We start from the raw sequence: 24,902 nt of genomic DNA on the forward strand, positions 1-24,902 counted from the left end.
GGCGGGCGGGGGGGGCCGGGCGCGAGGGGGGCGGCGGCTGCGGCGGCGCCAAGATGGCGGACGGGGACGCTGCGCCGCTCCGCCCGCGCGGCCCCGCCGGCCCCGGCAGCGACGGCGCCGAGCCCGCGGCCAAGCGCCACCGCCGCGGATCGGGGAGCGCCGCGCCCGCTCCGCGCCCCGACCGCGCCGCGGGGCCGGCGCCCGCGCCCGCCGCCCTGCCCGCCGAGCCGCCGGGGGAGGCGGCGGCCGCGGCGGCCGATGGCGGCCGGGCGGAGCGGGAGGACGGCGGCCGGGCGGCGGCGGCGCGGAGCGGCGCGGACAGCGGGGCCGCGCTGCGGGGCCTGCCCCGGGCGGAGCCGCCTCCGCGGCGGGACCAGGGGGAGGGCGCGGAGGCGGCGCCCGGCGAAGACGCGGCGGAGGCGGCCCCGGGCTGCGGGCGGGCGCAGTGTTCGAACGGGGCGGCCGCGGCGCCGGCCCCGCATCCCGGTGAGGACCGACCCCTCCCTCCTCCCCTCCCTCCCTCCCCTCCTCCGCGGGTCCCTCCTCCCCGCACGGGGCGCGGTGTCACCGGGCCGGGCGCTGCGGCCGCGGCTCCGCCACCCGGGGCAGCTCCGAGCCCGCCGTGCCCGGGCCTCCTGCGCCCGGTGCCGCACACGGACAGCGGCTCGGCTCTCAGCCCTGAACACATCCCTTCCGCTGTCCTGCTGGCAACAAGTTATTAAAAATGAAAAATCATAAGCTCGGTTTCCTTTTCATAATCTCTGCCGTGTTAATTGTTTTATTTCTGGTCCTTAGAAACTTGCACATAAGCTCAGGAGCAGCAGTCTTGACCGGTTCTTTAAAGAACTGCAAGTGACAGTCTTGGCTGAGGTTTCAGCGACTGCAGCACAAAACTAAGCTCTAATCTTTCTAAAAAGTTTCTTTCAGATCATATTTGAAGTGTACTGGTGGGCAGCGTCACTGTGAAAGTACCTCACAGTAAAGACAGATCAGGTTTGAGTTGTTTCTTGTTGGAGTTGTTAATTTTGGCTTTTTTTATTTAAAAGCAGTGCTTTGGAAAGATTTATTGAAATGTGTCAGACGCTGCATTCTGCCAGTAGAGTCTTTACATTTTATCCTGGAATGCAGTTAAAATCTAAAATGCTACATAAAATTTCTGTCTGTGCAAAAGCAATCCAAAAGGAATGGAGATACAGGATAAACCTGGAACAGCCTCAGTATTTAAAAACTCCATTGGAACAGCTCAGAGCAAAGTTAATGATCTCTTAGCGGTGCCTTAGACGAGGCGTTTTTCTCAGGTCTCTCCGAGCCTCAGGCACGTTTTGGTGTGGCTGGCTCGGTTCTGGGCAGCATTACCCCCTCCGGTCCTGTGAGGAATACACAGGGAGTGTTACAGTTTAAATTGTTACTTTTTCCTGCTTGTATCTGTCAGTGTTTCTTAAAACCCGGGTGCTGTGACCTGGGTGTGAGGAGTCTTTCACAATGAAAGCTTTTGGGTCTTGGTACAGAAGCTGTGAAGTCAAACTGGCATCTCACAGTTACTGATGTGTGTACTAATGCACTTTTTCCTTCTCCAAAATTCTCAGTATGTTCACTGACTTCATGCATAACGAGATGGAACTGAAATGCTGTAGATTAATAGGAAATAGTAATGTCCATGAGCACTTGTGGCCTCAGAAGAACAAGACAGCGAGAACCAACAACAAATTTCTGCCACTGACCTCTTTCTGTTCTAATCAAAAATAAACTCTGGCAACAAGGGAAAGGACAGCACAACCTCTGAATAAAAATTGATGCTGTTTGGTGTTCCCTATTTGAGAATCAAGTGGAATAACAGCTAAAGTAGTGTAGGGGGTTCTTCAGTTCTTCAGATAGAGACTGAGAACTGCTGTAGTGCTTTAGAGAGCACAACTGAAATTTGTTCTTTGTTCACACCTTAGATTGTCAACAAATGAAGCTACAGGTGCTGAGGCTATTTGTAATAAAGCAGATAAAAAAGATTGAGTAGTGTAAGCTCTAATAAGGTGCTCAGGTTGGAATTTTGATTTCCCCTTGAGTGTGAGCTCAGTGACACAAGTGCCTGGTTCTGCCCTGCTTCATCGAGGGTTGAGATGAAGTTAAATTGAGTTACTCTGGCTTAAGGCCATGGCCTGAGCCAGGGTGACTCTGGCACTCTGAGCCAAACCCAGCTGCAGGGACAGATGGACAGGAGAAATTTAGTGAGGGTGGTTTGAGGGAGCACGTTCTGTGTCACTGAAATATCCTAAGTTGTGCATGTGCTCAGCAGTACAGCTCAGCTGCAAGGTAACACCCTCACAAAATGCTCTTAAAATGCTCTTAAAACCTGGTCAGAGATATGTCTGCTACGGTGACATGTTTTCATTTTACCCAGATTTTTAATGAGCTGAATGCTGTGAGAATTGTAAGGGAAAGACATTTTTAATTATACTTTTAAAACATTTGGATTTTTTCCTATGGTGAAATATCCATAATGCCCAACACTTCAGGGAATGAGATTCTACCAAGGTCAGTATCCAGCCCCCTGAAGCCCAGCATTAAGGTAGCAAACCCTGCAGTAAATCTGCTGACAGAATAAATGTGAAGAAAAATAGACATTTTCTGTACCTAAGTGACAAAACTGCTGATTTTCATTTTTGTGATCTATTTGAAGCTATCCTGTGCCCTTGGGCTGGAGTGTAACCCCCTGGTCGTGCTCTCTTGCAGATAACTTCCTCCTCAGTGATGAAATCATAGCCAATGGCTTTCACTCCTGTGACAGTGATGAAGAAGACAGAGCCTCACATGCAAGTTCCAGTGACTGGACCCCAAGACCACGTATAGGTAGAAGCCTGGAGCATGTTCTTAGCTGCTGCTTTGCCTTTGAACAGTCACTTCATCCTCCCCAGTATTCAAATTATTTTTCCTGTTGCAAAAATATTGGCAATTAGTGCTTCTGAACAGCTTAGAGGTGTTGGCTGTACCCTGTGTTACTTAAGGAGTTTAAAAATGAACCTCTTGAAACTTGCTGTATTGTGATTAAAATTGTCAATGTCTTCTTTTTTTCTTGAATAGAAATCCTGCCACGATCCCTATTAAAAGCATAAACACAGAGTTGCTGAATTAAACTAATTTATGGCATATTTCTATAGCCTGCCTACTTAGTATTAATTCTTTAAGAAACAGGAAGATAATCCCTGTTTGATTTTAGCACAGTGAGCCCTCATCTTGAGTTTCTGCAAAGATTGATTTAATGGCTTGAGGAGGTCATGTCTGAAATAATTCATGTTAGATGACCAAAAACTCAACAAAAATCCATGGATTGCTGGGCTCTATGTGTCTGTTTAGACCTGTGGTTTATAATACCACTAGAAAGTATATTTCAGCTTATTCCTGTAAATACCAAATGTTGGGAAAATACAGATGGAGACACATTGTGAAAATCCTGTTGCACTTCTAAAAGAGGTTAAGTTTGCTGTGAACTGGGATTTCTTCTTGACTGACTTTCTATGAAATATAAAAAAATAAAATGCCCAGCTCTCACTTCAGATTTTAGACCAAAATACAGGGGGGTTTGATGAAGGGAGCATTAAATTGGATTCATGACATTGTACTAGCAAGCATTAATAGATGGAACAATGAGTGTGATCACCTGCAGTACTTGACTCTGTTTTTAATATCTGTATTTTTTTAATTTTCTTAGGTCCCTACACTTTTGTGCAGCAGCACCTGATGTTAGGTACAGACCCACGGTCGATTCTGAAGGACCTGCTGCCAGAAACGATCCCCCCACCTGAACTGGACGACATGACTCTGTGGCAAATCGTCATCAACATCCTTTCAGAGCCACCCAAAAGGAAGAAGAGGAAAGACATTAACACCATTGATGATGCTGTGAAACTTCTGCAGGAATGCAAGAAGATCATGGTGTTGACTGGAGCTGGGGTAGGTATTGCTGCCATGAGAGAATACAGGGAGAGGTTGGTTCAACACTCAGCACAGCGTGCAGGGATGGGAGAAAATCACTCTGCTGGGGGGAAGAGTCCAGGCCACTGCAAGGACTGGAGCTGCCATTGGAAATTGCACCACCTCTCTTCTCAGAACAAAATATTCTTACACATAGAAACTTGTAAACAGCTGCTTCCATGCAAAATAGTTATGGAATAGGAACACATTACCTGTCCAGAGCATTTTCTATCCTTTGTCTTCAGATGGGTTTAAAAGAGTTGGGGGACAGAGGAGGCTGATCACAAGGACAGATTGATCAGATTTCAGCAGCCTGAATGTTACTTTGAGCACATGCTGCTCTGTGATGGTGACAGAGCTGCTCACTGTTGGACTGAAGAACATCTCTGAGCTGCTGCACATTTGCAGCTCTGTACCTGTGCACCAGATCATTTCTTGCTTCTGTTGTTCACACACAGATGGTGTGACACGATTCAGAGCAGATGAGTAATTCCAAACAGCTTTTAGACAAGGACTGCTACTCCCCATCTTGCTCTTTCCATACACCTGTTTTTCCTCCTCTTCCCATGCTATTTTGGGGTAGTCTGAGACAATGGTTTCAGTCCTTACTGATTACTACAATGCTTTGACAAGCAATGTTGATCAATAAACAACTTTTATCAAAAGGGGTTTGTTCTTCAAAAGTAAGAATAGATTTTTCAAAAGCAAGACTATTCTCTTACTGTGTTAGCATGTAAAAAAAAATTAAATATCAATCACCATATCTAAGCCTGAGTTAGCAGAGCAGTGAACACTTTTTAATTAAATTAAATACAATAATGTTCTCAATTTTTGTTAACATCTTACAGAACTTCCAGTGGTAAAAGCAAGTTCTGGTATCCTGTTACTACCTGTGCAGATTGTACTAAAGGGTTTTTTGTAGACTTGTCAAACTTTGTTTCTCCTGATTGTGAATTGGGAATTGTAATATTGGACAAAAAAAAAAAAAGAAAAGAAAAATACAGAGAAGCCAGCCTGATTTTGTTCTTAGTGTTTCTGAGCACACAGAAATGTGCTTTCCCAGAGCAATGCTTTCTAGTCCAATTCAGATTGCACAAATATATTTCAGGTGTCAGTGTCCTGTGGTATACCTGACTTTAGATCCAGAGATGGCATCTACGCACGCCTTGCCGTAGACTTCCCAGACCTGCCAGATCCTCAAGCAATGTTTGATATAGAATACTTCAGAAAGGATCCCAGGCCGTTTTTTAAGTTTGCAAAGGTATGGTTTTCCAACTGTTCTTGTCTTGGTCAGTAAAGACAGATGACAATATTAAAATGCATAACTCAGGTAAAAACTAGAAATGTTTTTACATTCTATTTTTTCAGCTTATATTACTGTTCCCGTTTTAAGCCATTTCAGATGGTTGAAAAGATCTCAGTGATACTAAACTGTTTCAAAAGCAGTGATTATATCTCTTAGACAAGAAGGAAATGTAGAAGCTGTAGACATATGGAGAAACAAACCAAAAAAAAACTCCAATTGCATCTAGTCTTTAGTTTCCTTGGGACCAAAAAAAAAAATCAAACCCAAGATGTAAGAATTTCTACAGGACCAGTAAGGACTTGAGAAAATCAATCACCACTGTGCTCATTCTTTTTAACATTTGCTCACAGTTCATTCTACTGGTCTGTCATGTTACAAAGGCTGGAAAAGAAAACTCAATGCTTTCTTTTTCTGCTGGGCTTTTTCTGAAAGCCTCCCATCCAGATGCTGTTAAATTTTGCTTCTCATTAGTATTCTCTGTTCCTTTGGGTCTCAATATTAAAAAAGCACCAGCCCCTACAAACAAAAACCCACCCCAAACCAAAAAACACAACAGTGAGCAAAAAAAATCTATTTACTTGAAGCCTGTATATGCACAGGTTTTACCAGAAAAGTCCAAATCAGATTTAGGTGATAGTTCTTAATTTTTTACTTTTTCACTCCTTCTCCTTTTCTGTCCATCAGAATAAATGTTTGTAATAACAAATTTTGATTTTTTTTTTTTTTATTTAATTTGATTTAATTCTCAAAACCAGAAGGAGATCTGAGCATTGCTTTTATGCTGTGTAAAGAACAGAATCCCAGCTTGCAGGGGGCAGTTTGTGCTGCCATGCTGAGAGGTGGAGTAGGATGTCAGAGCAGCGCAGAGACCACGGGAGAGGGCTCTGGGATTGCTGGGGACTCTGAGTATCCATTTCCCATGTCTAATGTGCTTCTGAATTCCCTAGGAAATCTACCCAGGACAATTCCAGCCATCTCTCTGTCACAAGTTCATCGCTTTGATGGATAAAGAGGGAAAACTCCTTCGCAACTATACTCAGAACATAGACACACTGGAACAGGTTGCAGGAATCCAAAGGATAATACAGTGTCATGGTTAGTGGGTTTAGTTTCACTTCTTCTTCCTGTAGGAATTTTTACTGGTGCATGTGACAAGGAATTAAACTTTTCTTTCCTTGAATTCCTGTCTCTTGCTAACAAATACTCTGATTTTTAAATGGTGAAATTTCGTTTTAGACAGCTTACACATTTAAACCAGAAGTGCTTCAAGCAGAAATAACTCCTTTCAGGAACTGAGCTTGATGAAGCATCAGTGAAGACCCACACCCTTTTGGCACAAGCTTAGACTGTAACTTCTAAAATGCATTTGGTGCTTCTTGATCTGTGTGAGAACATAACATGGAAAGCAATCCTGCCATAGGTCCCTCTCATTCCCATTCCCACAATGGAATGGGAGTCTGGCTGTTATCTGACTCTTTATTTAGGTTATATTCCACTGGAATCTTAAAATATCCTGACACTTGAGTGACTCCACCTCATGTATAAAACATTGAGGATTAATCACCAGTTCAGTTGAACTGAAGATCATCTTGTTATACCTCCAGTGTCATAGACATTCTGTAGTTATGAGGACTAATTAAGTGGAATTTCTTTAATTGCTTGATATGCTTTCCATTTCCAAGGGCTTGCATATGTCAAGCTGAAAGTCCGAGGATTAATTTTCAAGAAAAGCATGCAGAAAATTACTTCTTAAATGTATGTTTGGATCATTTAGTAAACTTCAGACAAATAAATCATCTAAAAGCAGCCCTGGCATGTTTGTGAGGCCCATCCATCAAATTGCACCTTTGCCAGGGGCCGAGATCACGTGGTTTCCATACCTACAGAGCTCAGCTCAGTGCCAGATCCGTGGGTTTTGGTTCCCCAGGGCTCTGAATGGGGCCCAAGCAGCAGCACACAGCAGCATCCCCAGCCCCAGGGCTGCTTTCTGTCTGTGCTTTCTCACATGTTTTCTTTTGGTTGCTGTTCCAGCTAAGGCATTTATCACAAACCTCTTACCTGACTGGGTTTTTGCACATTGCTGCTGGGCTCCAGCTCCCCATGGGATCATTTTTAGTGTATGTCCTCTAAAAGGTGATTCTGAATGAAAGAGATGATTTACATGTGCAGTTGGAGATTTTGAGGCCTTTGGAAATTAGCAAAGGTGGTTTTGAGGACATCAAGCTTCATCTGACCTTCAGCTGCTGCTCTTTCCCACATGGTCATTGCCTAATGGTGGTGGCTGAGGAGAAACCAAAATTCCTTTGGGGGTTCACACCACTGCATTTATTCTACTTTTTCCTCTGGCTGGGGAATGGCAAGTTCATCATGAGCAGTTAACAAAGAGCCTTGCAGTGATTTGGGGAGTTCTTACATGAACCTTCAGACCCATGTGTCACTGCAGACCTCCAGTGCAGTTCCTGCTATGAAAACTGTGGTGTCTGAGATGTGTTCTGCTGGATTTGAAATGGCTCTTGCACTCAGCCAGTGCAGCTGGAATTAGATTGTATTCCTTGCTGGAATTGCTGGAGCTGAGTGAGCAGAGACTGTGGTCTGCTGGCTGGGAATGGCTCATACATGGGTACCAAACCTGTGATGGTGAAAAATAATTCACCTAACAGAGGTGCAGGGAGGTAGCAGCAGAGTTGGGTTAGCTGAATTGTTACTATCAGCTAATTGGGATGAACAAATAACTGTCATACCTCCCACAGGCCTTGATTCCCTCATGCTGGGGGAGCTGCAGTGCTGAGCAAGGTTTCAGAAGCCGTGCACTGATCAGCAGACCTGAGCTGCCAGTTGCTCATAAATGATCTGCTCCAGGTTTTTCTGTGCTTTCACTCTTTGTCTTACCCAGATACAATGCCCTGAAAGCGTATTGTCTTTACAAACGCATTTTCTTGGTTATTCTGTGCTCCAGTTTGTGGAGTTGCTGTGGGTTGCTGTTTGCAGCACCTCTGTTGTGTCATGAGAAGGACAATTTCTGTTCTCTGCTCCTTGTTTGTGCTTGCACAGCTCAGGGAACGAGAGGACACAAAATCATTTGTGTTAACATGCATGTTGTATGTGGCTACTCCTCAAACAAGATTTCTGCTGACATCTACAAGAACAACAACTTCTAATATTACAAGGATCTCATCTTAATCTTACATTACCTTTTTTAATGCCTGATTTCTGTAGCACTGCAACACAACCGCCTTTTTGTCAAATCAATGAATGACTGAAAATCCTGATGCTACCATACGGGTTTTTCCCCTCAGGTTCCTTTGCAACAGCCTCCTGCCTGATCTGTAAATACAAAGTTGATTGTGAAGTTGTTCGAGGAGATATTTTCAATCAGGTAAAAAAATCTACTTTAACTCACTGCAGCTTTTTAATAAGTAATTCTCTCAAAAAAACCCCAAACCAAACCCTGAACCACCACACTGGGCTTGCTTACAAGATCTGCTTTTAAATGTCTCCATCTCTCTGCATGTATTTTATGAAAGTGCCTCTCTGTATTTTAGCATTTCCTCTGGTATTTAAAAGTATACTCAAATACTCTACTGCAAAAACTGGCAAAAATCAGAACAAAATCTTAAGAGTCCATTTTTAATGGCTCCTCTGATAAAAAGTAGAGGTTAAATGGCAAGTAGAAAGTTGGATTTATACCAGGTTTGTGCAAATCTGAATTTAGAGTCATGCTGAAAAAGCATCCTTAGCCTTTTATAACATTGGCTGCTCTTTGAGCATGTACCTGTATTAAAAACATGTTTCAAACAGCAGCTGATACATGGAGAAATTGCCAAGCACAGAGCAGGATCTAGGCAAGGATCAATCTTAGGACTCTTCAACTCCTCCATGTTCCAAACTCCCCATGTCTGGGTGCCAAGTGACCCAGGACCGAGGCAGGAGTTGGTTCTGCTGTTGGAGCAGATGAACCTTTTGCAGACACCCTCTCTGCCTTTCTTCCCCTTCTTCTGAAGGAACAGACGTGGTGATTCTAGGAGCAAAAAGATCTTGCTTTTGCAAATGGAAGGGGACTCTTTCTGCAGGCTCTTTAGTTTTTTTGATAAATGCCTCAGAGTCCACAGCTGCAGCTTTAGATGAGAAACATGGAAGGGATGTAAATCCTTCAGGCATTACATTTGAAATGGAATTCAGTGAAAGCCTTTCAGAAGAGATGTTTGAGTTAAAGCTTTAAGAAATGCCAATCTCATAAGCCTGCCTTGTAACACAGAAATACTGAATGTGAAATTTGGTTTACTTTGCTAATAAGAATATTATTTTTAAGAACATCCTACAGATATTTTTTGCTTTTTTACCTCCAGAACCAGCTGGCTGGAGTTAGATTTTCTTGCTAATATATAAAGATCTGAGGAAAAAGTTCATGATTTGTTCTAGCTATCTGCTCCTTTCTGGGGAATCCTTTAGTTGGTTTCCCTTGACTGTGGGATTACTAGGTGCTCTCTTGCTCAGATGCAGGGTGAAGATCTATATTCTTTTTTTCTATAGCTGTTCTCTGTATAGCAGGGACTTGTTATGCATTTAAATATCAGTTTTCAGGTACTTTTCTATTGCAATAGATAATATACATATCCTTATATCTTTATTGTCTAATTTGTAGCTTGTTTTGGCTTCTGTATGATTGGAGCTTCTTGGATTTATTGTGAAATGTTACATTTTAATACTACAGCCGAAAAGACTTGAACTGTTAGAAGGAAATTGCTCAGTATTGTCTATAGATCTATCACTCACCTTCTTGCTTTTCTTCTCTCTTAAAAAGTCTTTAGATAGGAAAGAGGTGCCAAAAATGAGAAAACTCCCTGGCTGAGGAGAAAAGGCAATCTACTTCTCCACAAACCTCACTAGAGTCCCCTTTTGTTAGTGAAGCAGGATTTTCCTCTGTTTCTGGAGGAATTAGAAAGGTTTAGAATGGAGACCAAGCAAGTTCTGCCCTCTGTTCTTGTTCTGTATGCTCTTAGGCAGCTGCCTGCCCCAATGCCCTGCAGCTTTGTGTAACACATGTAACCTTTTGGAGGACAGGAGAAACTCCAGGCAAACCTCTACAAAAGGCTCCTGGACTAGGACAGTGTTTCTATCACATCCTCAACTGGAACCTGACAGCGAAATCTGAGTTTTTGCTCTGATTAAACCAAGAAATATCCATTCCTAAATGGATTTTTTGGAACCTCCAAGTGGGAGGTGTGCTCAGTTGGTGTTGAGCACGACTGCTGGCCTTTGGCTTGTGGTAGAGACCTGCCTATAGCTTTATTTCCCTGAGCAGGTGCAGCAGGCAGGATTAAGAAGTGTAGTCACCCGTACATCCCCAGAACAATGAAATGAGAAAATATCACTGCAACTTCCCCGCGTGTGCCAAAATCAGTGCCTGTGAGATGTGAGTTTTTCAGAGCCCTGCAGAGCAGTAAGAGTGGGTGTTGTGTGCAGGTGGTGCCCCGCTGTCCCCGCTGTCCCCCCGAGGAGCCGCTGGCCATCATGAAGCCGGACATTGTGTTCTTCGGGGAGAACCTGCCCGAGCAGTTCCACCGTGCCATGAAGTACGACAAGAATGAAGTGGATCTCCTCATTGTCATTGGGTCTTCACTCAAAGTAAGACCAGTAGCATTGATCCCAAGTAAGTGACCAGTGTCTCTGGTAATACTTTAAAAAATTTGGATCAGAAGTGGAATTCTCGGTTAAGAAACTCCAAGCTCTTAGAAACACCTTTGGCTCAATTCAGTGAGCATCACCTTTTGTAAGTTGAAAGCTGCTTGCCTATGTAAAGCTGAAATGCAAAATTGAGGAAGTAACAAATTCTAAATGCTTTTTCTACACTCCAGGTAGAGCTCAAGGTAATTAAATTATTATTTAAAAACCACTCTCTTAAACCTGAATGATTTTGTTCTGAGATTCATTTCTCTCCCTGCTTGCGATATGCTTTAGAAAGGTTTGGAGGCTTTAGAAAGGAAGCATCTCAAAAGCAGTGTGTTCCTCATGTGCACTTAAGTACATAAAATAAATGCACAAAATCAACGCAATTTGAAGAGATTACAATATTAATTTTAATCTTTTTCATTCTGCTGTGTTTTTAATATTACTGTATAACAGTTATAAATAAATAATTTTAAAGAATTAAATAAATATTTAATTAATTAAATTTAATTTTTTCTTTATTTAATATTACTGTAGCCAGTATTTCTGTGCATGTGTTCTATCAGTGATGCTTTGGACTGCAAAAAATGGGAGGGGGGAGAAAAACCCATCTAAGCAGGCTACAGTAGGCACAGCACCTCAAACTGCTGTTGTTAAATTTGGGACTGGCTTGCCTTCTTCCTGACCTGGCTGGTTTTGTCTTGTTTCAAGTGAAGGCTTGAAGAGAAGCCTGAGCTTTCTCAGTAAAAAACCTCTCTGGAAGTAAAGCCCACGTGTCTACCTTTGCTCTTTTTATCTATAATTATTGTTATCTATAATTATTTTTATCTATATACACCTTTTGCTCTTTTCCATCTCTAGGTTCCATCCCCCATGAAGTGCCTCAGATCTTAATTAATAGGGAACCTTTGCCTCATCTACACTTCGACGTGGAGCTTCTCGGAGACTGTGATGTAATTATTAATGAATTATGCCAGAGGTTAGGTAGTGAATACACAAAACTTTGCTACAACTCCGTAAAACTTTCGGAAATCACGGAAAAGCCTCCGCGGCCGCACAAGGAGCTGGAAGCGCTCTCGGCTGAGCTCCCACCAACCCCTCTGAACATTTCAGAAGGCTCCAGTTCACCAGAAAGGATGAGCCCCCCTGAGAGCACGGCCGTGTCCCAACACCCACCCGAATGTAAGGTAGAAAACTGTGAGCCTGCCTCAGAAACTAAAGGGACCTGCTCGGAGGAGACGCTTCAGGACACGCAGGCGGCATCAGAAAACCCTGAAAATCCTGCTAGTGAGCTAATGAACTCTGAAACAATGAAGGAAAATGGATCTAATGATGGAGAAAATAAAGAAAAGAGTGAAATATTGAGGAAGTGTTGGGTAAACAGATCTGCAAAAGAACAGATTAGCAAAAGGCTGGATGGTAAGTGTTAATGCTGTTCAGTTTTTGCCTCCTTTTGGCTGATATGTTTATACTAGACTTACTTCAAAGTGATAAATGAGCTATGCTTGAGGCAATCAGTGGGTTTTGGCGGCTATTTTTGTTCAGACCAGTGTCTACATAACTCTCATTGAACCATTTATTTATTTTGGAGAAGCCAGTAGGAAATATTTTTTGTATTTCATAGTAGGTTTTAAAATCACTGATTACATCCCCACCTAAAAGATCAAAGTTTAAGAGGCTGAAGGTAGGTATCAAAAAATAAATCCCTTTGTAACATTCTCAAATGCATTTTCAGAAAAGTTAGTTTGATCTCGAGGTGTTTGGAAGTTGGTCACAGTAGAGCACAATTTGATGTTGCAGTAGAGCTGGAAGACAAAGGGATGACAGCACTTAAAAACCTCACAGCTGGAGGGAGGCAGGTTTTTAAGGAAAGTTTAGACTTTCTGAGGAAACCCTCCAGTGTGCAGTCTTGTAACTGATGTGAGGAGTCAGGAATTCAAGTGCCATTTTCCAAAGGAAAGGCTGGTTTAGGCTTTGTCTGATGCTCCATGCGGGAGCTCCCGTTCTGTCACAGGTAGAGCAGGTCCAGCAGGGAATGTGTTGCCATGAAAAAAGCTGCTGAACCATCAGCATAAATTCTCCTTGGTGTCAGAGAGAGGGGGAACACTGACCTTTCCAGTGAAGCATTTCCTTTGTCCTTCATAATAAATACACAAACATGGACATAAATACATTTTCATGTGGGTTAGGAGTCACTGCTGAAACCAGACCTACGCAGGCAGGCGCCTTCTAACCCCACTTCTGCCAGATCTTGCATCCAAGTCATTTACTTCAGCGTGTCACTGACTGTTAAATTTCTGTTGCAGGTACTCAGTATCTGTTTTTGCCACCCAATCGCTATATCTTCCACGGTGCTGAGGTTTACTCGGATTCTGAAGACGATATCATATCTTCCAGCTCTTGTGGCAGCAGCAGTGAGAGCGGCTCGTGCCGCAGTCAGAGCTTAGATGTGGAGGACGAGAGTGAGATGGAGGAGTTTTACAATGGCATAGAGGATGAGGATGCTCCCGAGAGGGAAGAGGAGCCTGGATTTGGGGAGGATGGAGCAGAACAGGAGGAACTGGCAGCTGAGGAATCAGCTGAGACAAACGAAGCTGCAGGGATGGAACATCCGAGCAACGCGCTGTAAAGAGATCGCCGACTACTTACAGGAACTTCCCACCAGCATTAGGAGCTTTGGCATGTCAGAATGAATGTTTACGTCTGAATTTAGAGCAACAAAACCATACGGACGTAGTTTATAAATAACTAAAACAGATTTTCATGCTTAGTTTTTTACCTTTTTCAATAAAAATCTATTACTGCGCACTCAACACTAACTCTTTTTTTTTTTTTTTTTTTTTTTTAAGGTACTAGGATTATCTAAACAACTGTCACTGCGTTCACTTTTAAGTTCATCTGTCTGATCAGGCATCCATGTATATAATACATATTTTTGCTTAATAAATTTCAGCTTATATTATTTTTAAACCATTTTGAGAAAGCCATTGGAATGTTGAACTAATATAAAGGGAACAGCTAATTTAGACCAAAGAATGGTATTTTCACACCTCTTGCTTTGTAACACTTTGGTTGATTTAAAATCTTCTTAGGCTTCTGCTAAACCTTTCATTCATGCCTAGTCTGTCATTAAACACTGGCATTTTCTAAGACCTACTGTGGCAGCTAATTTTCTTGCTTTAAACAGTTACTTTGTACGTTTGAGACATACTTAATTGCGAGCAGATAGCGAGATGGAAACAGACAGCAGCACTTGTGAGGAATCCAATGGTTCTGAGGTTGATCAAGGAGTGCTGTGCAAATGCTTGGGCTGCTGTGTATGACTTCCTGTGGACGTGAAGCGTTCTCGACGTTGGCTCCTTAGCAATTAGAATTTTAAACAGAAAGGATCCCCCCAGTAAAGAGTCTGTCACGCTCTATCCAGCGGTCACATCTAGAGCAGCTTGCTTTATAAATAGCATTTGAGGAATTGCCAAGGCTCCAGTGTGGAAGCAGAGTTCAGAAGAGCGCGTGAGAAGGCGCAGAAATGAAGCTCTTCCTTTGTGCTCATGGATGCACCGAGCCCAGGAGAGACTGACTCCGGTGGTGGGAGCCTCCTGACGCTGCCAGGGAGCCCTGTGGGATTAAGGACCTGCTGGCCTGACCTCCTGCTCCATCCAGCTGGGAATTCTCCTCCCAGCTGCCAGCTCCACCTTGGACACGAAAAGCGAAGCGGCTCCTCCCGCGCTGCGCTCTCAAGTGCTAGGCTGCCTTAAAACTGGATGTTGCAAATGTTCAAGTGCAGATTGTTTCCAAGCCTTTAGGACTATTTTGTACAATTGCACAGTGCAGTAGTCAGTGAAATGGCATTTTTCTATAAACCACTTTTTCAACATTGGCCCAAATGAACTCTACGATGCAGATTATTCATATACTTTGCTTTAATATTTATTACATTTTGGAAGATGTATAGTAGCTGTTCTTTGAACATAATCTAACAGTTAATAAATATTTAAGAACAGCCTCCTGTATTCATCGGGAAATGTCGGCATGTTGTCTCATTGTCCAAATTTAATACAGCTCTTATTTGGCTACATTAAAGAATGCAATATGTTTAGTTTTCACTTGCATGTCACAATGTATTAGTTTGTGCTATAGGAGATATTTTAAATTGAAATACTTTGTTTTAAATTATTTTTACAGTGAGGATTGTTTTCTGCTCTTTTATATTGTATATAGTGTCTTTTATGTAATCTACTGGCATATGTTTTGTAGAAGACTGTTTAAAATGACTGGCTATCTTCCTGCAACTTTTGAAATACAAAACCAGTGTTTTATACTCGTACACTCTGTTCTAAAGTCTATTAAAATTGTCATTTGATTTCTGGTTTCCGTTAATTTCTAGCTCTACCTCGCAAACTTACCACAGATGCCCTAGAAAGCCAAGGTGTACCCTGGCTCATGGCATATTGTTACATATATAAAATATTATATACATAAAGAAATATATATGCTCTGGCATATTATTTGAACAGAAGAGGAATCCCAAACTATCTCCTCCCTTTCACACACTGCCCTTTTCCCCACTTCCAAGGGTATTTAACACAATGATGAGGCAAATGCTGGGCATGAGGAAACATTTGCTATCACAGTTTTTGTCATTCCAAAGTACTCAGCACCTTGCATGAAATTTGTCAGGAAGCACAGCAGAGCATGTCCAGGTCCAGCTGTAATTTGTACAATCTGAAAAAAGGAGATCACTTATTTTTCTGGTAAGATGCCCTATGAAAGCATCTTAGCCTTTACTATTTATATTGAATAGATGCACTGAAATAAAAGCAAAGTACAAGCATTTGTTTGCCATTCCCCAGCCACTTTCCAGCCTATTCTGGTACATTAGATACAATAATGACCTTGCAAAAGTACTTAAATAAGCACATATTTAAACATCTCATCATAATTTCTCCTTAATGGCCATGTATTTTCTATGAGCTGGTTTGAGCTCAGTACATTTTTAATTAGTGTTTCTGTTAATGAAAAATATATTTGTAAATGCATGACAACAAAGGGACAGACAACATCCAATGAGGAGGGGCTGTAGGAGCACAAAATTCTAATGAAACCAGAACTCAGAATCAAACTGAAAAAAGTGAGAAAAGGAAAACCCAGGGAGTACCTCAAGCTCAGTAATCTATGCTTAAATACTGAACCAGAACAGAAAAGCAGTTGCATTTACTTGCATGAGAGACTTCTCTACAAAGTGACTGGAGAATAAAACCCAGTGCAAAATGCTGAATTTCAGGCTAAAACAACTGGCCATGTCCAGGTAACAATGGGCTCTAAGCTGGCTGTAAATCTAAACCCTCCAGAAATCACATGGTTGTACCCTGAGTTACTCTTTCCTAGGCAGTTTCAAGAAGACATAGACTGTTAGGACTCAGTAGGAAATAATAATAATAATAATAAATAAACAATAATAATAATCAGTAATGATAATCCTAATAATGGTGCACCAAGGGAAAAGAGTTGCTGGTTACTCCCCCAGCACAAGGCCCAAGGCTCAGAAAAACAGAGGCACTGAAGTAAAGCATGGGTTTTTTAACTCTGCACAATTATTACTCACTACCCTTTGCAATGGCAGAATTTGCTGTATTTGCTCAAAAAAGGGAAGGAAACTTGACTTTTGCACTCCAACTGGAATCTTTGTTAATCTTTAGTTTCCTCATGTAATGAGGCACATGGAGGGAAGCAGTGAACACCTGTGGACATTCACTGCACAGGTGAGGATTCATGACCTGCTGCTAAGACCAGCCTGCAGCATTGGTGAGATAAATATCCCAGCACTGTACACATCAACAATGCTGAAATTACTAACTTGGTAGCTCCTACGTGGAATGAGATTCCCAAACCTCATTTTCCTAATCTGAAATTGATGTGATTCTGGCTGGAGAAAAATAATGATGCTGAGTGCTGTCCTAGCTAATGTAAGGGGCTCTGATGACACCTGCCACACCTTATTTTGCTGTTTTGTAAAGTCCATAGCTATGTTCAAACCCAGGGGAGATGCAGGAACTGTTCAGACCAGCAGGGCTGGAGATATGGTATTTCAGCACAGTTTTAGTGTGTCTATTATTTATTGTCAGTTTGGTTTAGGTGCTCTCCCCCCCAGAGATAACACATCCTTCTCATCCACCACTTGTGCAGAAATGGGCAGGCAAAGGTTTGCAGTTCCCAGGTTTTGGCATGCTCACAGGAAGGGAGTCAGTGCAAGAGGGAGTGGCACAGAGAAAAACTGTGTTTAGGCCCAAACAGGCTCTGTTCCCCAAGAAAATAAAAAACCTGAGGACTCAGTCACATGCTCAGGGAACTCAAGTGTACAGAAATGCTGGCTTTGGAGTTACTTTGTTGTTTAACTGTGCACAGAGAGCAGCCAAATAGTCAATGGGATTTCCTGGGGCTCTAACATGCTGTATTAATCTGGTGATGAGGTGACAGAAGATGCTCTACACCTTTCAAGCTCCAGACTTGACCAACACAAACATGAACAGCAGACTGAAGGACTAAACAGAGCAGGCTGGTAATTACCCAAACCCCTCTCTGAGCTGGCAAGTTAGAAATACCCACTTGGTAAGCAATGGACCCCGACACTTGTCAGGGGAAACAAGTATTTTGTTTTTCCTCTTTGTTTTTCTCCCCTTCAAAAACTGAGTAAGGCAATTCCTCACAGTATATACAAGTACATAATTCTGGTTGCACACAGCCACTCTTGAGGGCTTCAATCCCATACCAGTGTTCAATGAGAGCTTTTATCTGCACTTAACTGCAGAACCTCATGTGCCTTTAAGGAGCTCTCTTTTGTAGTGATTTACATTTGATTACATTAAATGTTATTTATTACTGATAAATCAAGTTTATTGCAGCAGAGAGCAGTGCAGTGAATTAAAACCCTCTTAGAGCAGTTTATTAACTCTCTTAAAGGGAATACCATGGCTAGAAGCTTTAACTATGATCAGTAACAACCACATTAATAGCAACTCTCACAAAGTGCCAAAGGAGACAAATCATTTTGCTTAAGCTGGGCTCACTGCTTTAACAGTTCTACGCTGTGTTCTCAGCTTTGCCCTGGAAAATGAGTGACAAACATCTGCTGTACCTGTAATTCAAGAAGCCTGGGTAGTTCTTCCGTGCAAATCCACCCTCCACACTTTCCTAATGTGACTGGTGCAATAAATCCCGTCCATGAGTGCACTGCTCTGGTGATAGCAAGGCTCCTTCAGTAGTCATGATGGAGATGGACACAAATGTGACCTGCAACTGGTCTCCTCCAGGGAGAATTCTGCATCTTTATCAGGTGATATCAGAGAAACTTTAGCAGCAACATGAAGCACTCAGTTTAGTCAGCAAGAACTGCACATCCAAAATAAAGGGTATTTATGATGTCTAGTGCATCCTAAATTGGTCGAGTGAATAACAGCCTGGATTCTGCCTCAGCTTACAGAATGAGGCTCTTCAGTCATGCCTCAGGTTAATACTGACGTTGATTAAAAATCCAATACAGCAACAAGCAGGGAATGTCTCACAGGGAAATGAACTGCACACGTGTACCACTGGATTTGGATATTCACTGAACATAGGCATATTTATAATAAATAAATTATTAATAAATTTATAATAAATTTATTTATATAAATGCATTTATTTATAGGAACTAAATTATTAATAAATTAATAAAATTAAGTATTTAGATATAAATAAATAATATGCACATAAAGCCCCTTATTCAATGAATGCCAACTGTGTATAAGACTCCCATGGGAAAAAAACCAGCACTTGGATATGCAATAAAACATAAGGAAAAAAGGAAGAAGATAGTTTTACACTAGCCACTTCCTAATTTTTGAATATCTACCTTTGCAATCTTGACATTTCATAACTAAAAATGGTGTTCTGGTATTACCTGGTAAAATGACTGCATAATACCTTTATTTTTTTATCCTTTTTCTTTTCTCCTTTTCTTTCTTCCATGTCAATTAAGAGTAAAGCTGCTTTAGTATTTGCTGGTCTCTTGTTTTTTGCAAGAGGGAGAATTTCCGAGCCAGGTAACAAATGTTGGAAAAGATGGAATATGGGCTGCACACAAAGAAATTACTAAGAGGTTATGAGAAAGCTGGAAAAACAGTGTTAAGGAAAAAAGACTGATTTTAACTGTACTAACCTTTTTTTTTGTATTATATCAATATGTACTGGCAGCACAGAAACTAGACTTTATATAGTTTATTAAATGACTGCATTTCCCTGCTTTTCCTAGTTGTACTCTTCAATTTAATGCACTGGAAGTTGCTCTCCACTTGAAGAACTCTGCGTGCTGCAGGCATCCGTACACACCAACCAACAAAGGTTTTCATTCAAGTCTTTTATTATAGCTTGAATTTTTTCACTGCATTTAAAAATCTAAAAAAAATAAATATTTGTTTCACAGCTGCAAGTCACATATGCATTAACACCACAAAATCTGGAATTGAACCAGAGAAGGAAAAGTCAAATTCGAAAGTGTCCAGCTAAGCACAATCGTCTCAGGGCAATTATACTAAAAATAAAATCTTAAGAAAAGGGAAGAGGGGTGTTAAAGGTTATTTCAAATGCATTTATCTGGAAAAAAGTGAAAATTCTATTAGAAACCATAAACTACGCTTTCAGCATTTAAAAATAAACGTTTAACCTCTTGACAGCAACAATTGGCTGGTGCATCTTTTTCTTCTTAAGCTGTATTCTCGACACATGACTGCAGAGGTTTCAAATGATAAATTTTAACCTCTTTTACAATTGTGTCCACTTAATTACAGAATCAGTCCTTAAAAATAAAACAGTGTCTTAAGTCAGCTTGTCCACCCACATATTAAAAATGCCATTGGATGCGGTTTTGTATCAGCACTAAGTGACTGCTTCATGGATTGTACATTGTGAAGATGAATGTCTCTTAAACAATCACTTCCATTATTAAGGTTCTTAAAACAAACCAGAAAAATAGATATCTTCAGAAATCAGAGTAGTCACTTTTTTTTTGTTAAAAGCCATAAAATAAGCTCATATTCAATTACAAGCAATAGAAACCATACTGCTATTGGAACAGAACTATTTTATCACAAAAAATTTATTATTTACAAAATGAAAAGTTACCAAGTGAATTTATCAGGGAAAAAAATGTTCTTACTAAGTGATCTGAAAAACTGAAGCAAGTCTCTCATGCACTCTCACACGCCAAATTGTTTGTATAAGGTGAAATGTTAATTCCTGTTAGTGAAACTTGACTCCCGTTCACGATACTCTCGCTTTTATTGTAAGATGGCAAAATCCACATGGCTCTGTACAAGAGGGTATATATTAAGACAGTTCTTCAGTTTTGGAAATGGTTGGGTTTTTTTTGGCTCCCATGAATATCCATACCACTGAACATTTTTTGCAAATAATCAGTTATATTACCAACTGCATCACTTAATCCACTGAATTTACCACCACAAGAAAGACACAAAAACTTAATGATCCCACGTTACACAGAACTTTCATTTCTTGAGTTATACTAAACTGAAACCTTCATAGTGGTCTATGGCCTGGATCAACTTAGATTTCAGGGTTTCTTTATCTGTGTATTTTGGAAGATCAAGAAGATTAAAGCAAGTGTGAGCTACTGGCAGGTAATCCTCTCCTCCTCCTGTTGGCTGGATGACCAGTTTCAGACACTTCATTCCAAGGATTGGAATCCGATCACTGCCTGTCAGAAACACTGTCAAGAGAACACAAATGCTTGTGACCAGCTGAATTCTAACACTGTCTTGTGTCACAAATGCAATTCTTATCACTGCTGGCCTTTTTTTAAATCATTCCAGTAATGGCCAGCTCCTCATGCCCAAGTTCTGTCAAGTTTGGAAAACTTAATTTGTTTTTGACTTAACCCTGTCTCTGCCTTCCACATGTGAGCTCATAATTGTAATACAAGTGATCCACATAGGAAAGTATTTCATTTTAGCATGTGAAACCAGACAAAATTAACAAAATACTAGAAAGTTTTTCATGCAACAGAACCTTCTAACTTAAAATCCACTGGTTCTATCTTTACTGATCATTTCCAAGGATCTTGTAAACACAGAATTAGTTTGTTCAATAAGTAATTTATCTGAACTGGAAACCAATCTGTGACCTATTCTAAGCAGATCCTCACTCACAGCAAGCTTTGATTACTTTATCATCTGTACACTTCCACTTACAGCGGTGCCTTGACAGATTTACAATCAGTTACAACTCTAAATTTCCATCTCTGTGCAGTGAAAAACCCGGAGGATGTGAACTGTATGTCAAAAAAAGCATAGGAAAAAATATCCTAGTTACCAAATAAATGTCAGCAGCAGATTAGGCTGCTGGTGTTCTGGGGGGTTGGCTTTTCTTTTTCTTAATGCTGCTCTGAGCTACTGCTATCTGTAACTACCCATGACCTAGAATGACTCAGGACACCCCCAAGAAAATCAGAGACAAGTTCACAACCAATTTCTTCTACTATGATTTTTTTTCTGAATACTTAATCACATCATTACAGACAAATACTTACATCTGACAGCAAGAGCCTGAAATCCCAGAGACCCCAGTTAGAAACTTCTGCAAAATAATTTCAAGTACTTACGCAAAAACTGTTTTTTCTTCTCCAAAGACAACTCGTGAAAAACCTCCCAGAATATTTTAATTGTAGGATGGTCTGCCCAGTATTCTCCTTTATATTCAGTATTCTAAAATGAGCAGGAAATGGGGTTACTGCTTGCTCACACAACAGCTGGATAAGCTGACACTGCAGCAGAATGAATGCAGTTTGTGTAAAGGGACATAGCAAGTGACACACTACTACAACAGCTATTACTGTCCTCACTCCATTTTCTTCAGCTGTTCAGTCTGAATTCAGTATAGGGACAGATGCCTGCAAAGCATTTTCAATCCCAACAGAGACCTAGTCTCACTGAGTTCTGGCAATCGAGAGTATTTACTTTTCATATAATTTTATTTTTAAAATAATTGTGTGCAATCACTTCACTTTCTCATGTCTAACATGAAAGATTTTATAGCTGCCTCTGGGTTATGTGGATTTTTTTTTTATGTGAATTTTTTTTTGCCTCTCTTCTGATTTCCCTCAGAAATTAGATGGAAAAAGTTAAAGCAGGAAGTTAATAATATTTTAGGATCTTCATTCACTGACATTTTAAGATGTCTGTAAATAACAGGAAACACATTAATTAAAAGGAACTCAAGAAGACACCTAGCTTCTCTTGCACCCTGAAATTAGAATTCTACAAAAGCAATAGCTAACTGCGGCTCTTACCTTCTCCAGCTCCTTCCAGTCATAATTTGTGTTCCCAATCACCATTGCCTGCAACTCGCTGGGCTGGAAGAGCTGAAGAACTTTACCTCCACACACTTTGTGGAAGCCTTCATGGAATGCACTGTACAAGGAAGCCACAGATCTGTTGAAGATGTAATCCACATATGCATCTACAAAATCTTGCCTGTGCAAAGAGAAAGAAAGAATTATGTTGAGGAAATAAAGAGGAAGCACTATGTGTCATCCTTCTACCAATAAACCAGCGGCCACTTCTGTCCAGAACAGAGCACAGAAAATGAGGCAACAAGGAGCCTAATAAACCATATTGTCTGCTTTAAGTTAAAGCCACAGTGAGGATAAAATGGCACAGGAATTTATTTCCCCACCACACCCCCGAAGGCAGAGTCTGCAACAGAAAAGCAGAAACATTTAATGTTCTAAACTTCAGGCACTACAAACATTTCCCTTATTTGTGTGCATTGCACTCATTGGCAACAAGCTGAAAGGCCTCAGTTCCAGGGAGTGTCCTGAAAGCCACTAATCAACCTTGCTGTTCTATGTTTTCTTAATTAGAAAGATTACCATATTTGCACTGAACATGCAAATCAACTTCAAAAGGACATTTGAGTCTTACACAGTAAGAAGACCAGTGCCAAGGAGCTGGGATTGAGAGAAACAGATGGCCTGTTATCTGTGCTTTGGTACAAGGAGTTCTCAGATCCTGCTGGAAACATCTTTGGCAGCACTTAAGGGAGATCTAAAATTTCTTGATGTGATACAGTATTTATGATAATTTTGTTGAAATCAATCCCAGTGAACACTGTTTATTTTCTGCACTGCCAGTGACCTCAGCTGTAGATTGCAGCTATCCTACCAACACATGTGCAAAGAGAGAATGCCTTTCAACACCACCCCCAGCCTTGGAGTAGTATCACTAGTAATGTACAGAATATCAACACATTTAGAAGATACATTTCTTCAAGCTGCTGCACTGAAAATGCTGGAGATGACCCAAGTGGTGACCCACACTCCTCCCCTTCAGCACTCCATGAGATCTCCCTCTTACCCATGCTGTGTAATCACAGAGGGGAAGGTAAAACCTGTGGAACACTGACAGCGCAAGGCTGCTCCAGGGAAAAGTCACAGTGATAAACTGATTTACATTATAAAATTAATTAAAAGGATCAGGGAATACTTAGAGCTTGAGAAATTGGAATTCTTCTTGCAAGACAATGTGTGGTAACAATGCAGCAGGCATTCCATAGGCTTTTTTTTTTTAAACTTTTCCTTTAATTCAACTCAAATTTTGCAGTCATTTAGTGACAGAACATCAAACCTGCAGCAGAGAACTGCAAAGCTACGGTGTTTTCCATGTGCATTCAGCTCCCATGGAATGTGCTCTTTCCATTCAATTCTCCCTTTACTCTGGGAGAACTACAAGCACAGAGAATTCATAAAGATTAAAGAACAGACTGGAAAATTCTGCAAAAAGGGGATAAAAGCACCAGCAGGTATGTTCTGCCTATCCTCCAGGAGCAGAAGGGAAACAAAGGGCAGGAAAGGCTGTTTTCATAAATAAATTTACAAAATCCTTGACTGAGTAAAACATCCCTCCTGTCACACACGCCTCTGACAATAACACTGCATTAATTTATCCAATGTTACCTGCTCTACAGAGGGAAGCCTTCAATGAAATAATATTCATGTAAGAATGAGCAGCTGCAATAATGGCCTTTAAGTTCTCATCATTACACAGAGTCTCAATGATATGTAGCTCATAGGCAGTGACGCCTTAAGACTTCAGCTTTTCTATTTTTCAAATCCTACACTGCATTAGTGCATTAACTCCATCCCAAGTGTCATTTTAGTGAGACAAAACAATCCCTCTGGGCCTGTGATCCAAGGACACCCTACAGCCTCAGGCCCCAAAAAGTACCAACAACAGTGAATTGGGGAGGAGCAAACTGGGGGAATGGGACTTCATCACCTGAAGCTGTAATTGGAGGATTAAACCCTGATATGCCAATTTATATCTGTCTGAAAAACTGGTGACCATCACCCATCTTGGGTGTGGTCTCTGGGAGGCTTTTGGCTGCCCAGGGTGTATCTGTTGTTAATAAATACCCATTACTCTGTTATTAATAAATACCCACATTATTCTCTTAACTTTCTCCAGCCTGTCCTAGCAGCCACTCCAAGGCATCAGCTGAACCACAAACGTTTTTAATCTTATAAAATGTCTATGACTGGGGTTGGAGGGGACCTCTAGTCCAACCCCCTGCCATGGGCAGGGACATCTTCAAACAGTCCAGGTTGCTCCAAGCCCTGAGCACTCCTAGGGATGGGGCAGCCACAGCTTGTCTGTATCAAGACAAGACAACAGCTAATTTAACAACACATGGGAGAAGAGCTTGGGAAAACAGCCAAAGTAGTTTTGCCTCCAGCAGCAGGGTCAGAGCTCGGCAGAGGGTGTTCACAGCAGCCCAGCAACACCCCCAAAGTAGACAGCAACACTGAACTACCCTGTAACCCACACTCACCTATTTTGTTTGACTACAGGAATGTCAGCACCTTTAGGAACAAGCTCCTTAATTTCTGTTGTACCAAAATTTTCCACAGTGATCTATT

At 41.4% G+C, this 24,902-nt stretch overlaps 2 protein-coding genes across 16 annotated transcripts in view; one reads left to right on the forward strand and one right to left on the reverse strand.

Annotated features, from left to right (window-relative positions):
- Positions 1 to 53: 53 nt before the first annotated feature.
- Positions 54 to 15,296, forward strand: SIRT1 (sirtuin 1). Of its 2 annotated transcripts, none has more exons than XM_086900072.1 (9): positions 54 to 486; positions 2,725 to 2,841; positions 3,701 to 3,942; positions 5,072 to 5,224; positions 6,217 to 6,364; positions 8,566 to 8,645; positions 10,733 to 10,919; positions 11,798 to 12,355; positions 13,243 to 15,296. In XM_086900072.1, the coding sequence occupies exons 1-9, from the start codon at positions 54 to 56 to the stop codon at positions 13,563 to 13,565; spliced, it is 2,241 nt and encodes a 746-aa protein (XP_086756198.1). In that variant the 3' UTR covers positions 13,566 to 15,296. The 2 variants fall into 2 exon arrangements, with proteins under 2 accessions (XP_086756198.1, XP_023785953.1); XM_023930185.2 differs by lacking the exon at positions 54 to 486 and adding an exon at positions 2,012 to 2,526.
- A 4,017-nt stretch (positions 15,297 to 19,313) lies between these two features.
- Positions 19,314 to 24,902, reverse strand: part of HERC4 (HECT and RLD domain containing E3 ubiquitin protein ligase 4) — a 98,136-nt gene continuing 92,547 nt past the window's right edge. For all 14 annotated transcript variants that reach the window (XM_086900062.1, XM_086900061.1, XM_086900063.1 and 11 more), the window contains 4 exons: positions 24,815 to 24,897; positions 22,275 to 22,458; positions 21,588 to 21,690; positions 19,314 to 20,696 (listed from right to left, as the gene is read on the reverse strand). In XM_086900062.1, the coding sequence (XP_086756188.1) occupies positions 20,488 to 20,696; positions 21,588 to 21,690; positions 22,275 to 22,458; positions 24,815 to 24,897 (579 nt within the window). In that variant the 3' untranslated portion in view covers positions 19,314 to 20,487. The remainder of the gene's footprint in view (positions 20,697 to 21,587; positions 21,691 to 22,274; positions 22,459 to 24,814; positions 24,898 to 24,902) is intronic.

This window comes from Cyanistes caeruleus, chromosome 8 (assembly GCF_971803275.1).
Source record: "Cyanistes caeruleus chromosome 8, bCyaCae1.hap1.1, whole genome shotgun sequence".
NCBI classification, from domain to species: domain Eukaryota; kingdom Metazoa; phylum Chordata; class Aves; order Passeriformes; family Paridae; genus Cyanistes; species Cyanistes caeruleus.

Bases quoted from the DNA above. Each gene is read 5' to 3' on its own strand.
- SIRT1 (XM_086900072.1), top strand. From the start codon at position 54: ATGGCGGACGGGGACGCTGCGCCGCTCCGCCCGCGCGGCCCCGCCGGC. The intron at 8,646-10,732 runs GTAAAAAAATCT...TGTTGTGTGCAG, and splicing joins GAGGAGATATTTTCAATCAG to GTGGTGCCCCGCTGTCCCCG. The intron at 12,356-13,242 runs GTAAGTGTTAAT...TTTCTGTTGCAG, and splicing joins GATTAGCAAAAGGCTGGATG to GTACTCAGTATCTGTTTTTG.